A 14,653-nucleotide genomic window follows, 5' to 3' on the forward strand; every position below is an offset into this window, starting at 1 on the left:
AGCCCACTTTGTGGGGCACTGTGTGCTATCCTTCCCCCGGGCCCACGCTCACCCTGTCCCCATCACAGGCGGTGCACAGGGGCGTCGTCATGTAGCTCACTTTGTCCCTTTGCCAGGGCCTGGCTAGGCAGCCTGAAATGCATTGACAATGTGGCGTAACCCGCTCCAGCAACCGAGCCTTGTGCTCTCGTGTGTGCCTGCTCAGGGGAGGCCCCCACAGCCCTGCTGCCCTGGTGAGCTCATCTCGCCTGTCACTTCCTGTGCACTGTGCCTTCCCGAACCTTCTCCAGGCTTCCTGGACTTCACAGCCACCATCATGCCAGCTCTGTTCTCTGCACCCTGAGCCCGGGCACCCTCCCATGTTAGGACACCTGCAGAGCTCATCAACTGCTCTCACTGAGGACAAGGAGTCACAGGTGGCACTGTGGCCAGCAAGGCCCGGCCCCTGTCGTGTCATGAGGCACACTTATCTCTGCTAAACATTCCTCCTCACGACTCCTCCTTCCCAAGCCTCAGCGCGGCCCGGATCTGGGGCTTTCGCCTCTGTTGACAAGCCCTGCGAGCAGATCCTGGACAATCACAGGAAGTTATTCCATGCCTGGGACGAGTCCCAGCTCTCTCTGGCAGAGAGCAGGAGGTCACAGGCCATCAGGCTGCCGGGTCACCCGCAATTCCAACATCGGTGGCACTGGGCCAGGCCAGAGAGGAGCGGCACCTCAGGTTCCCCTACAGAGAAGGAACTCCACACTTCTGGAGTTTTCAAGGTGAAACCAGTGTGGAGAAAATGAGAAGTGGCCTGGGAATGGCGGTGGGGCTGGCACAGGCGGGAGGTCTATTGGGGCTGGCGGGGAAGAGGGTGGACGGACATGCAGACAGCGAGTCAGACGAGTGCTCTTTCCTTTCCCTCTGTGACTTCTGAACTTCTGAGGAGACAGGAGTGCTCCCATATGGAGTGTGGAGCTCAGTCCACTGAACAGCCTTGTCAGCTCCACCTGAGACAGGGGGTGTCACTGGAAGTTCAGACGCGAGGGACATGGAAGGCAGTGCTGTCACTCAACCCTCTGCAGCCTCCTGCACCACTGCCTGAGAAAGTGCTGACAGGCCTGCTCCAAGGGGGCATGCCCTTCCCTGCTGTGGTCTGTTCTCTCCTTTAATGGAATTCAGCTTCCTCAGTGTGATTAACACTGTTGCTGAACACTGAAGACTGTTTGATCTTAGTAATGGCAGAGAACACTGCTGAGCCCTGGCTGATGGTGGTGCTGGGATTGAACCTGGGACCTCAGAGCCTCAGGCAGGAGAGTCTGGTGCACAACCACTGTGCTGTTTCCTTGGTCCAAGCAATGAGACTGGACCCAGGACAATCCTGTCAAATGTCTGAGGACTTGCTTCTCTGTTTATGAAGTGAGCATCTTAACAGTGTCACAGAATCAGTCTGTCCTTCCTCCCTGCCCTCTGGCGCCTTGAACTCCCCATTTCTGTGTACTCCTGTGCCTGACACACCTCTCCCAGGCTTCCCCAACTCCATGGCCACTGGTGGAAAGACGGAAACATGCAGGAGACCCAATTCCCCCATCAGCAGCTCCCTGCAACGTCAGCAGAGCTCTGCTTTGGTCTCGCAGCCAGCTAGTGCCCTGGCAGTGTCCCTAGGGTGACAGCCACCCAGCGGGGACGCGCACTTAGGTCACTGCGCACAGAGACATGGCGTGTCCAGGACAGTGATGGCACCCACCATCACAGCACACGGCCCCGGGGATGGCCAGCAGGGCGGCTCACTTTAGGGCTCCTGTGTGCCCTCCCATTGCTCTCACATACAGCCAGCCCCTGCACGGAGCAGAGTGCATTCTACTGGCCCCGGCGCTTGGGTGTTGTGGGGCAGGGCAGGGTGTCATGCAGCCTGGTGTCCATGTCGGGAGGGGAAGTCCAGTCACCACCGCTGCAGTGACAATGACTGGGGAGGTCAGAGGCCAGCCCCGCGTGGGGGTGCAGGCGTGGACCTGCACTTGCCTGGGGAAGCCTGGCCACGCAGGCAGGTCGTGGAGCAGTCCTGCACACAAGCAGAGGAAATGACTTCATAGCTGTGGGATTTCACCGCTGCAGAGGGGCAGGGGGCCAAGTCCGCTGAAACAATGCGACAGCAATCACTCTTGCCAGAAAAGCAGCTCAGCTCTGAGGTGTCTCTTTCCGGCCTCAGCGGCTGGCGAGATGTTGCTCAGCTCACCTCGGTGTCTTCTGCCTGGGAGCCCCTCAGAGGGCCCCTGAGATCTGCCTCTGCGACCCAAGAAGTGAAACTCGCTGGCAGTCAGCAGCTGCTTCTCTGTGTGTGGAGGTGGAGTGCAAGAGCCCAGCGCTGCCACTGTCAATGGCAGCTGGGACCCACGTCTTGTGACAAAGGCTCAGCTGCCCACTGTCACGTGTGGTGTGACAAGGGATTACATGCTGACAGATGGGGCGGGCAGAGCCGAGTAGTTCCATGAGGACCCACACGCCTGCAGAACAAAGGGCAGTACTGAGTGCCCAGGCTATGCGGAGGACAGTATAGACACACCACACCTTGAGGCCCGTCTATTAAAACGCCAAGCAGAACGAAAGACCTTGGGGGGGGGGCAGTCACTATGGCTGACTAGCCTCATCTCAATGACCTGGAGCAGGAAGGAGGATGTGGGGGTGAAGTGGGATCGAGGTGAGATGCTCCGTGGCCAGCAATGCTCAGGAGAGATGTTCTTTTCTGGAAGTTACCATAAAGTGACTTTGTGTCTTATTATCCAGGTGCTGGGGAGTACTGGGGAGGGACTAAGAGAGCGCCATGTCTGATCTGTGTCAGGAGGGTTGGGGGTGCTGAGAGTGGCTGCAGGGTGATTGGGAGAGGTGGGTGTCTGCGATGTGTTAAGAGTGTTGTGGGAGGGGCCAGGTGGCTGTGTGAGAGTAGGGGTGTCACGGCGTCCACGGTGCATCTCTGAGGTTCCGGAACAGCATCCCTTGAAGCAGCTCACAGGCTCAGGTGCCGGGCTGTGCCCCCTCTTTCTGCCCGCACCAGAAAAAAAGTCAACTTGGCAGTGCAACCCTGGTGACAAGGAGGAAAAAAACCAAACAAACAAGAAACACTTCGGTGTGTAAATTCAGTTGTCTTGAGATCGGTGGCGGTGCCCTTAACGTCACACAGCTCCAAGGAGAGCGTGCAGCTACAGGCGCAGAACAGGGTGAGTGCGCGTGTCAGAGCAAGCGGTGACACCTAAATCTAAGCCCTGCAGTCAGTACTGAATGTGACGGCACTTGCATGTGTGAGGGAGGTGGCGTGGTCGTCACACAGCTGTTGGTCTCCATCTGAGCTGTTCAAGCGCACTGGCACCAGCCTGTGGTGAATTCGGCTCTTGGGAGAGGAGGTGCAGGAAGGTGCGTTGGAACAGCCCCCCGGCATCTGTTCATGTCTCCTCTAGCTCCTTGGCAGGTGGCTGTCGTCGGTGTCTGTTGTCACTGGCCTTGTCACTCGGAGACCGCACCTGCGCATTTTGCTCTTGGTCTGTCTTCTGTCTTTCTGTGTTTTCCTGCGTGCGTCCCGTCAGCAGATTCCTTCCGCTCTGTCTCTTTCTTCTCTATGTCTGTTGAGTGGTTTTCTTTTTTTTTTTTTATATAAGTAAATCTATCTTTATTTTATTTATTCCCTTTTGTTGTTCTTGTGGTTATTATTGTTGCTGTTATTGATGTCATTGTTGTTGATATCATTGTTGGATAGGACAGAGACAAATGGAGAGAGATGGGGAAGACAGAGAAAGGGAGAGAAAGATAGACACCTGCAGACCTGCTTCACCGCCTGTGAAGTGACTCCCCTGCAGGTGGGGAGCACGTTATGATCGGGCCCTCCTCAATCGCTATCGAACAGGCCATGGCCGGTGCGCCGCTATGTTCCATCGCTGGGGAGCCAGAGACGACCCGAACTGCCCCTGCGGCTCCAGACAGACTATGACCCACATAGTCAACGACTGCCACCTCTCCAGATTCAAAGGAGGTCTCGAAACTTGACATCAGGCTCAACCTGACGCTGTTGACTGGCTACGGAAGAAGGGCCAACGTTAGAAGAAGAAGAACAGGGATCCTTAGGCCTATCCTTGCGCTTTGCGCCATGTGCGCTTAACCTGCTGCGCTACCGCCCGACTCCCTGTTGAGTGGTTTTCTTCCCCTAAGTCACATCTCACATTTGCAGCATTTTCATGCCTGTCACTGTAAAGATTCTATTGCCGAGTGTCTGGGTTTCGAGGTCTTCCTTTGAAGGGTGGGGTTTCTTGTTTCCTTTCTCCCAGGGGCAACTGGCTGTACTGGCTGCCACCTGGTGTCTGTGAGGAGCAGTTTTCTGGGGAGAGGCAGCTCAGATCAATAGCAAAAAATACAGCCCAGGAGGTTCCAACAAGCTAGGATTGACTTCCTGCTCTGGAGGCCCAAAGTCAAGGTCAGGTATGGGCAGAGTGGGTCACCTGTGAGGGGAGGAGCCCAGTCCCTCGCTGGGACTTGTAGATGGCTGTTTTTCACCTCTGTCTCTTCCTGGCGACTGTCTTCTCTGGATCCAAACGTCCCCTTCCTGGAAGGACCAGGCTGGTTTCTGGCTTGGCCCTTGACATCACTGTAGCCTGGAAAGTCTCTTCATACAGCCAGAACCTGAAGTCCTGGGGTCAGGAGCTCAGCACATGAGCTTAGGGGGGACACAGCCGAGCTCAGGCCAGGCAGCAAGAACCCAGGAACCCAGCAAGCTGGACTGTGATTATAGGAGGGTGACAGTGGCTGTCACCCATTCTGAGTGGGGCTGGGATCCCACTGCTCCTCCAACACGTCCACAGAAACAGACACGTCTTCCCAGAGAAGCTCAAGAACAGCCTCCCCTTAGTTCTAGAAAGAGCGCCAACACTTCCAGGGGCTGGCAGGCTGCTGTGGGCGCGCTGTTGGAGATGCTCCGGCAGCCGTGGGGCAGGCAGCACTGCAGCGGTGGCGGTGGCGGGAAGGCTGATGAGAAAGGTTGTGACGGTCTCCGGGACACTAGAGCAGCAGCTGGGACTTCCTCTCTCACGACAGCTTTTGGGAAGTTCCTCTTTACATTTCCCTACCCAAGTGGAAAGTTTGGGGTGCTCCAGGCTCCGTAGGGATATTTCCTGAGCAGGCACACGTGGCCTTCATCCGCGTGCCTTGTATCGATCGTGTGGGCAGCTGTCCCCACCCCTGGCAGGCTGGCCTCCTGAGTGCTTTCTACAATGGGCCACGGGGCCCCACACAGTCTCCTCAAGGCCTCTACTTAGAGGCACAGCAGTCATCGCATGTGACTGTGCCCCCCTTCAGGGTCTTTGGGGCACCTTTGCCCTCATGTCCTGTGGTCCCTGGGCAGGGAGGTCCCTAAGAACCTGACAGGTGGGCTGGCTTTCACCCCTGCCTGAGCTCTGAGGTTCAAGCTAAACCCCAGGCTGACAGATATGTCAGAAGTGAAGCTGGACACAGACTTCCAGCATCTCTCGGTGTCACTAGGTCTCATTCTCAAGGTCTTGGCTGCAACCCCTCCCCCCATGCTGAGGGAGCACGGGCACCGAGGGTCGCCACTGTTTCCCTTGCACCCGCACCGGCCTTTATGGCAAGTGTTTCCCTCATCCCCTGTCTGGGGTGAGTGCAGTGGCTCCTCTGAGGCCACTCCTTGGCCCCCAAGTTCTAGGCTTCCTGCATCGAGTCTCTCCATCCACGCAGCACCTCACCGCCACGCTCAGCCTCAGCCTACTCGAACCTATGATGGGTGGGTTCTGCTGGGGATAAGTGGGTCTCGGAGCTGAGGAGGCGGTCCTGTGGAGCATGTGCCCTAGGTTTGCTCACCAGCACCACAGGAGGGAGAGGGAGAGGGAGAGGGAGAGGGAGAGGGAGAGGGAGAGGGAGAGGGAGAGGGAGAGGGAGAGGGAGAGGGAGAGGGAGAGGGAGAGGGAGAGGGAGAGGGAGAGAGCCAGTGTCTTCTGGTGAAGCTATTAGGTCAAGCCGCAGGAACTAGCAGCCATGGAGCTCTGCTAGTCTTGTCCACATCGCATCCTGAGGCTCACCGGCCTCCAGTCATGCCCTGTGGGAGGCGGTTTCTCAGCCTAGCACACAGTGGGGCCCCTGGGACATTCGGTTCTGCACCAGAGCCAAACGTAGGCTACCACCTTGCACCGGCCTCACACCAGTCTTCAGTGACAAACGTTCTTAAGAAGCAAGCACGCAACTGGGCTGGCTCACATGCCTGTGCTGGCCTGCACCAGATCCTCTCTCTGTGGGTGGGGCTTCCCCCTCGCCCCAGTCCCATCCTGAGGCTTCCTGCAGACAGGCTGTGAGGGGACGCGCACGCCACGCCGCTCCCGGTTGTGACTCAGTGTCGCTCTTCCTGCAGGCCTGGCGCCGGCGCTGGTTCGTGCTGCGGCGCGGACGCATGAGCGGAGATCGAGATGTCCTGGAGTACTATCGCAGCCAGCGTGCCACCAAGCCCCTGCGCGCCATCGACCTCAGCGACTGCGCCGTGTCCAGACACGCAGGGCCTGGCTTTGTGCGCAAGGAGTTTCAGAACCGCTTTGTCTTCATTGTTAAGACTGCGGCACGGACCTTCTACCTGGTGGCCAAGACGGAGGAGGAGATGCAGGTGTGGGTGCACAGCATCACCCAGGTGTGCAACTTTGGCCATCTGCAGGGTGGCGCAGGTGAGAACCTCCTGTCTCTGAGCGTGGGGGAGAGCCACAGGCAGAGGAGAGGCCCCACAGCAGTGCGCTGCCATCCACGGTGTGCCCGTGTGGTGTCGGCCTTTAGCCCGGAGCCTCGCCAAGGTGTGGGAAGATAGTGAGCCGTGCACCCTGCTAAAGAAAGCTTCCCTCCCCAGTGCTGGCCTCCAGGGGCAAATGGGCCGCACCGAGCTTTACGGGTGACTCCGTCCTCAGACACGGAGGTGGCTTCACTGTAGTCACTTGCAGAGAACATGTGCAGTGGGCACATGCAGAGGGCACACTGCGGGCCACAGCTTGCCCAGCTGCTGCTGCTGTTGGTGTCTTTCCCTGAAATAGTCAAAACGCACCCATTTCCAGACTCTTGTGGTACTCAGGCTTGGTGTCTACACAGTGGGCTCTGTAGTATGAGAGGATGGCAGGCAGAGCACGCCACACACACTAGCGGGAATGACGACCTCGTATGTTCCACAACCATGGTCCCTGGGCGGGACAAGAGCTCCCATTGGGGCCCCTCTTGGGAAACAAGTGATCCCTGGGCCTCTCTTGCACACATATTTGAACTCAGGGAATTTCAGAGCCATCTCATCTGCGCTGTCAGAAATGCTTCTCTCCCCCTCCCTCTCCCTCTCCCTCCCCCTCTCCCTCTCCCTCCCCCTCTCCCTCCCCCTCCCCCTTCCCCTCCCCCCCTCCCACTACCCCTTTCCCTCTCCCTCTCCCTCTCCCTCCCCTTCCCATTTAAGATTCTGGGTGTGACATACCTAGTCTTGTGATTCACATCCCATCTGGACGTCATTGACTCCCTGTCACCACTGCACCGCGTCCTGATCCTCCAACCATGGGACTCTGAGTCAGATTCCTGCATCTAGCAGACAAAACCTGAGCGCCCCATGCTGGGTCATCTGCACCCACTTCCTTTGCCTGGGTGCTGGACGCTTCTCCTCGGTGCCACTAGGCGGTGATGTGATGTGGTGTGTGAGCTGACCTGCTTGCCCCTCCAGGCATGTGGGTGGAGGTGTGCCTTCTCTTCTCCCCACCAGCCAGCCAGAAAGTGTAGACACTGAGGAGCAGTGATGAGCTCAGAGTGCCCGGGGCCTCAGGATATGAAGCAGTTCCCACCTGCCATGCGGCAGGAATAGTGCCCCCGGGGCCTTTCTGCCTTTTGCCTGACATAGAAGTGTCACCTCCTGAGCCCCTCCACAGCCAGGAATCACAAGCAGACACAGAGCTGTGTTTGCTGGTATCAGGAGGAGCAGACACAGAATGTGACTCTGAGGACATTGCAGCCCCCCCCACACACACACACAAACACACTCAGCAACCGGAAGACAGGTAGTAGAGCGGGGCCTGAACCCAGGTCCCTGCCTTTCTGGTGCAGAATCTTCAGCTGCTGCCAAGGCTTTTAAAGGGAAATCAAGAGCACGAATCAGATGTGCCCTCGCTCCTTGCAGAGGCCTTCAGGCACCTCGACTTTCCTCGCCGTCCCTGCATGCTAGGTTTCCAGGGACGGCTGTGGAGACAGACTGAGTCAGTAGCATTTTTGGGCCCAGAGTAGGAGCCACCCAAACAGACCCACCCAGCTATACACACACCCGTGACACCAAGGGTCTGCCATGTGAGCATGGCAGGCACGCGCCCCCCCCCCCACTGATCTGCACTTGTGGATCACACAGACTTATTCCGTGCATGTTCGCACAGGCACAAGCAGTGCATATATGCACACAGGGATTTGTCATGTGCACACAACATGTGAATGCACACATTTGCTGTGTGCACACACATGCATGCTCAGGCCTGTTGTTGCGCACATACAGAGACACGTGTGCAAGGATTTGCAGCGTGTGTGCACATGTATGTTTGTGCAGGGCTGTGGCGGACAGCCCTCAAGAAGCCGCGTAGACGCTCTCTCTGCACTCTCAGGCCAGGAATGCTGGGTCTCTTCCTTCTTGATTGATTCAACACTTCACTCCGGGAACATTGGCCTCCTCTCCCAGACATTGTTTATAGCTCAGGGAAATGGCTCCTCCATCAGTACAAACACCAGCTGTGATTTGCATCTTCCCTTTGGCTCTGGAGATGCTGTTTGGGAAATTGTGAGCGAGAGTTCCGGCCACTTTCGGCGCTGACCCGGGGTCCCATCTCTCCAGCAGATCCCGTGGAGAGCCTGGCTCGCACGCCCTGCTCTCTGCAGCCGTCCCGTGCCAGCTCCCTGCACGCCGCCCCTGCAGTCGGCTCTCCCTTGCCAAGAGATGACCCGAGCTTGGGGACCGTAGCCCCTGAGGAGAGCGGAAGTGAGTCAGACTTTCTCTCCCTTCCTGATTATCTGATTCTGTCCAACTGTGAGACGGGAAGACTGCCCCATGCCAGGTATGCTCACGCCCAGGCCCCTCGCTCTCTGCTCTGTCTCTTGGGCTTCTGATAGCTCTATCCTCAGCCCTCCCAGCTTCCTCGCACTTATTTGGCTCAGTTGCTGCAAAGCTTAATGCTGTCAGGGTTGTGCCAGTCTCCCCTGAGGTGGCCCAGGTTTGGGGGTGCACAGCTTCCTTGCTCTTTACCAAGGGTGGTGTCAGTGGTGCTTGTTGAATATCAGTCTTCTCCCCACTTTTCTCCTCCCTCAGCCTGCCCGCCAGGTGCGACAGTTGGTCCACTTCAGAGCGCTCCCTGGAGCAGACTTCCTTTGATGACGTGTTTGTGGACGGGCTGCAGCCACTGGCATCTGCCCACCTGCCTGCTGCTGCCTCCCGCCCCGGGAGTGGGCTTCAGGAGGGCCTGTGCAGGCCGCAGGCCCTGCGGTGGGGCCGCGAGTGTGCAAGGCCTACCAGGGACCCCGTGTCCTCCTCTAGACTGCTGGAAACGTCCCTCAGCTCCAGCCTTCAGGCTGACAAGGCCCAGGGGGTGCTGTCCTATGGGGTGAAGGAGCTGGACTCGGTACCCACCACCCCACCACCCAGACCCCCCAAGCCAAGCCACCTGTTGGAGTGGCGAGAGGAGCCGCTGTGGGGCAGCCGCTACGGCAGCAAGAAGCCCAGCTGCTACATGGTCCCCAGGAGGATCTCCCTGTCCAGCTTGGAAGGCGTGAGCACTGGCGCAGGTGAGTGTCAGAGCTGAGTGGGGACACAGCGGCTGGTCAGCGTCCTGGGCATGGTGCCCTCCGGCCTGAGCGCAGCTAACCCCCCAGGACATGGGCCCCGAGGGTGCTGAAAGAGGCTGTGGCCTATGGAGTGTCCACAGCCATAAGAGGGGTTCCAGATGTTTTTGGGCACAGACTCACTCAAGTTGTGCAACCTCTCCGACTGAGGGGCTGAGTGACCCTGGCACACGTCCCCGAGTCATGACCACGACACCTGTTCTTGCTCGTGACCCCTCACTGAAATGAGTGCCCACTGGTGGCTCGGTGAGTCCAGCATGGGTGCCAGTGGACACAGGAAGCTGCAGCGTGCTGGGGGCATGAGCTCAGCCTGCAGGACAGTAAGTAGGGCGTCAACTACCCATGGGGGAGAGAGAGACCACTGAGGGGGCCGCAGGCAGGATGCCAGGACGTGTCCTACTTCCTTTTTGTTCTGTTTTTTCCACACAGTGCCCACCAGCTTTTCAGTAGAGAGAGGCACAGTGCTCAGAGCAGTGCCCAAGATCACAAGGAGAATTAGTCCGGTGCTACTGGCATGTCAGGCTGATGGGGGAGTGGCCCCCACAGAACAAGCCGGGTGACTGCGCTCGAGTCCCTCACTGGAGGGCCGTGCGCTGCTGCCCCCAGCCAGAAGCCTCCCCCCAGAATCCTTTTGGAGCTATGAGTTTTCTTCTTTGTCCTGCTAGTTTGTCAACTGGTTGTTTCTAAAATGCGAAAGCAGCCTTGCATTCCTGGAATGACCTTGATGGTATCTTGAAGGACATTGTCTCCAGAGGTCACTCATTCTGCTTTGCAGATGTCTCTTCTTGAGCTTATGTTATGATCTGTGCCCCTAATGGAGACTGCCCCAAAGATCCCTGGTTGTGACATTAGTGTCAGGGTTTGCTAAAAAAGGTCACTCTGGCCTGATAGTGCCCGCTAGAAGCTTGAGTCCCTTACTCATTGCCTCTCTGGTTGTTTCTTCTGTAAGCTCCTGATTACATGCACCTTAGACCTTTTTTCTTTCTTTCTTTTCTACCAGGGCACTGTTCAGCTCTGGCTTTTGGTGGCGCGGGGGATTGAACCTGGGACTTGGGAACCTCAGGCATGAGAATCTCTTTGCATAAACATTATGCTTCTCTCGGCTCCCCACCTGCAGGGGGCTCAATTCACAAGCCATGAAATAGGTCTGCAGGTGTCTATCTTGCTCTCTCCCTCTATCTCCCCCTTCCGTTTCAATTTCTCTCTGTCCTATCCAATAAAAAAGAAAAGAAAAAGAAAAAATGGCCACCAGGAACAGTGGATTTGTAGTGCAGGCACCGTGCCCCAACAATAACCCTAGAGGCAAAATAATAATAATAATATAAAGGTAAATCCACACGACGCTCTCTCCCCTCCGCCCATCACCTTAGACTTGGCATTCTAGTTGACATCTGTCATGTGCCCTTTGTGTTTCTCATCTCTTTGTTGCGAATTTCATTATTTTGTTTCAGTTTTCCTATCTTAGTGGTTGATTAACTAGCTGACTGGTTTCTTATGGAGGCAGGTAATACCTGCTGTTTCACCATCCCAGCCATTCGTTCATTCGTCTAGAAAGACGGGAGAGACTCGTACTGGCGCTTCCCTCAGGGCCACGGTGCCTCCCGTGTGCTGTTCGGGCTCCGACTTGGGCCACATGGATGGCAAGGCAGGCCCCGCACACTGAGCTCTTTGGCCCACATATCTGAAATGTGTTGGTGCTAGCTTTTTGCATGGGAGGCTCGGTTTATTAACCTCAGCCCTTCACTCTGAGACCATCTTCTCCCTTGGCACCTGCTTATTTCCCTTGCTGCCTGTCCCTCTGCCCATAGGTGTGGATATCCTAGGTTTTCATCTCTCACAAGTCCCTTTTGTGCTTCTCGACGTTCTGTGTTAGTGATGATGACTGCCCGAGTGAAGGTCTTTCCCTTCAAAGCATCGAATAGATCCTGCTAGTCCTTTCCAGCCTCTAGGGCTCCTGTGTCAAAGTCAGTGTGTAGCCTCATGGCGTTTCCCTTATAGGAGGCTCTTTGCTTGGCTCTAGCAGTCTTCAGGCTCTTTGATCTCTATTTACTGTTTTTTTTTTTGCCCCCAGGGTAATTAATTGCTGGGGCTTGGTGCCTGCACTACGAATCCACTGCTCCTAAAGGCTTTCCCCTCCCCTTTTGTTGTCATCGCTGTTGGCTAGGACAGAGAGAAATGGAGAGAGGAGGGGAAGACAGGGAGGGGGAGAGAAAGACAGACACCTGCAGACCTGCTTCACCGCCTGGGAAGCGACTCCCCTGCAGGTGAGGAGCCGGGGGCTCGAACCGGGAGCCTTACGCGGGTCCTTGTGCTTCGCGCCACGTGCACTTGACCTGCTGCACCATCACCCAACCCCCTTTAATCTCTATTTTTTTTTTTATAAATTAAAGAGTTTTTATTAGTGGTTTGTGATTTACAGAATCATAAAATAACAGGGATGTAATTTCATTCTTCCCACCACCAGAGTTCTGTGGCCCTGTTCCCTCCGCTGGAAGCTGCAGATATGTGTTCATTGTTATTTCTATAACTATCTTCCTGTATTACATACATGTACTCATTTTTCTGTGGTCCTGCCTTCTCTTCCATTCTAAGTCCCACCTATTATTTCTGAGTATCTTTTCTCCCCCTCCCCCCCCCCCGGGTCCCAATAGAATTGGAGTTGAGAACGCTCTGGTCATCTTTCCCTTTCATATACCCCTCTGGGAGCACGGACCCAGGATCACTGTAGGGTGCAGAAGGTGGAAGGCATGCTTTCTGTAATAGCATCTCGGGTCCTAGCACACTGTAGTGTGCACATTTAACCAGCTGCACCACTGCCTGGCTCCTGTGTCTTGTAAATTTTTTTTCCAATTTTTTTTTATAATTTATTTCTTTATTGGGGAATTAGTGTTTTACATTCAACAGTAAATACAATAGTTTGAACATGCATAACATTCCCCAGATTCCCATTTAACAATACAACCCCCACTATGTCATTCATCATCTTTCATGGACCTGTATTCTCCCCACCCACCCACCCACCCCAGAGTCTTTTACTTTGGTGCAATACTCCAATTCCATTTCAGGTTCGACTTGTGTTTTCTTTTCTAATCTTGTTTTTCAACTTCGGCCTGAGAGTGAGATCATCCCATATTCATCCTTCTGTTTCTGACTTATTTCACTCAACATGATTTTTTCAAGGTCCATCCAAGATCGGCTGAAAACGGTGAAGTCACCATTTTTTACAGCTGAGTAGTATTCCATTGTGTATCTAGACCACAACTTGCTCAGCCACTCATCTGTTGTTGGACACCTGGGTTGCTTCTAGGTTTTGGCTATTACAAATTGTGCTGCCAAGAACATATGTGTACACAGATCTTTTTGTATGGATGTGTTGGGTTCCTTAGGATCTATCCCCAGGAGAGGAATTGCAGGGTCATAGGGTAGGTCCATTTCTAGCCTTCTGAGAGTTCTCCAGACTGTTCTCCACAGAGGTTGGACCAATTGTGTGTCTTGTAAATTTTAATGCTTTCTTCTTCTCCTTATATTTGATAGGGAAAAGGGAACTTGAGGGGAATAGAGAGGGACAGAGACAAAGAGACGGCTTCGTGAAGCTTCTCTCCGGCAGGTGGGGACCGGGGACTTGAGCCCGGGTTGCTGCACAAGGTAGTGTGTGCTCTCAGCCAAGTGCGCCAATGCCCAGCCCCTATCATTTTCATTAATATGCACCTTGCTGAACTTAACTGTGGATTCATTTTTCTTGAGCTCTTCAAGCTGTGTGTGTGTGTTGCATGTGTCTCCTTTCTTAATTTAGAGGGAACTTCTCAGGTGACATTTCATCAAGTAAGCATTCTGTCCCCTTTTCTTCTCTCTCTGTCTCTCTCTGATCCTTCTAACCTTATGATGCAACTGTTGATGTCCCATAACTCTCTTTTTAAAAAATTCTCTTTATTCATTTATTGGATAGAGATAGCCAGAAATGGAGAGGAAAGGGGGGACAGAGAGGGTAAGAGACAGAGAGACTCCTGTGACACTGCCTCATCACTTGCAAAGCTTTCCCCTGCAGGTGGAGACTGGGGGCTCAAACGCAGGTCCTTGCGTGCTGTAACGTGCTCTCAGCCAGGTGTGCCACCACCCGGCCCCCATAACTCTCTCATATTATCTTCATTTGTTTTAGCCAGAAGTTTTTTTTTTTTTTTTCCTTTTGTGGGGGGAGGAGTGGGGATGGCAGCTTCCACCTCTTTTTTGTTGTTGTTGTCTTTTGTTGTCCTTGTTGTTTATTGTTGTTGTCGTTGGCTAGGACAGAGAGAAATGGAGAGAGGAGGGCAAGACAGAGAGGGGGAGAGAAAGACAGACACCTGCAGACCTGCTTCACCACCTGTGAAGTGACTCCCCTGCAGGTGGGGAGCCGGGGGCTCGAACCGGGATCCTTGTGCTTCCCTCCATGTGCGGCTTAACCCGCTGCGTTACCGCCCACCCTCCCACCTCTTTCTGCTCTGACTTTGAACTTTGGCATCTGTCTTTCTGAGGATGTTCCCACCTAAAGTTTCCCTTTATTGTGCCTAATCTGACTGTTAACTCCTAAATGTCATTTATATGATTTAAAAAGAACTGCATATACATGTATACCTTAAACTAACCGGGAGAAGAAAGTGGACATTCCTCACGGTGACAGACAGCACAGCCAGGTGAGGGTGTGGTGAGCGCCACCTCCTTCCTGCTTCGGGTTCTTGCCACCAGTTCTGCTGGAGACCATGGATCTATACTTATCTGCCTTTTAATGCAGAGAGCGGTCTCATACCAGGTGTGTCCGTGGCCTTTC

At 54.9% G+C, this 14,653-nt stretch overlaps 1 protein-coding gene across 2 annotated transcripts in view; it reads left to right on the forward strand.

Annotated features, from left to right (window-relative positions):
- The window catches only part of GAB3 (GRB2 associated binding protein 3), a 67,647-nt gene that overhangs the window by 39,860 nt on the left and 13,134 nt on the right, over positions 1–14,653 (forward strand). The window contains exons 2-4 of one of the 2 annotated variants that reach the window (XM_060183190.1): positions 6,383–6,686; positions 8,852–9,071; positions 9,323–9,795. In XM_060183190.1, the coding sequence (XP_060039173.1) occupies positions 6,383–6,686; positions 8,852–9,071; positions 9,323–9,795 (997 nt within the window). The remainder of the gene's footprint in view (positions 1–6,382; positions 6,687–8,851; positions 9,072–9,322; positions 9,796–14,653) is intronic. The other variant, XM_060183191.1, reaches the window with a different exon arrangement.

The sequence above is a fragment of the Erinaceus europaeus genome, chromosome X (assembly GCF_950295315.1).
Source record: "Erinaceus europaeus chromosome X, mEriEur2.1, whole genome shotgun sequence".
Classification (NCBI taxonomy): domain Eukaryota; kingdom Metazoa; phylum Chordata; class Mammalia; order Eulipotyphla; family Erinaceidae; genus Erinaceus; species Erinaceus europaeus.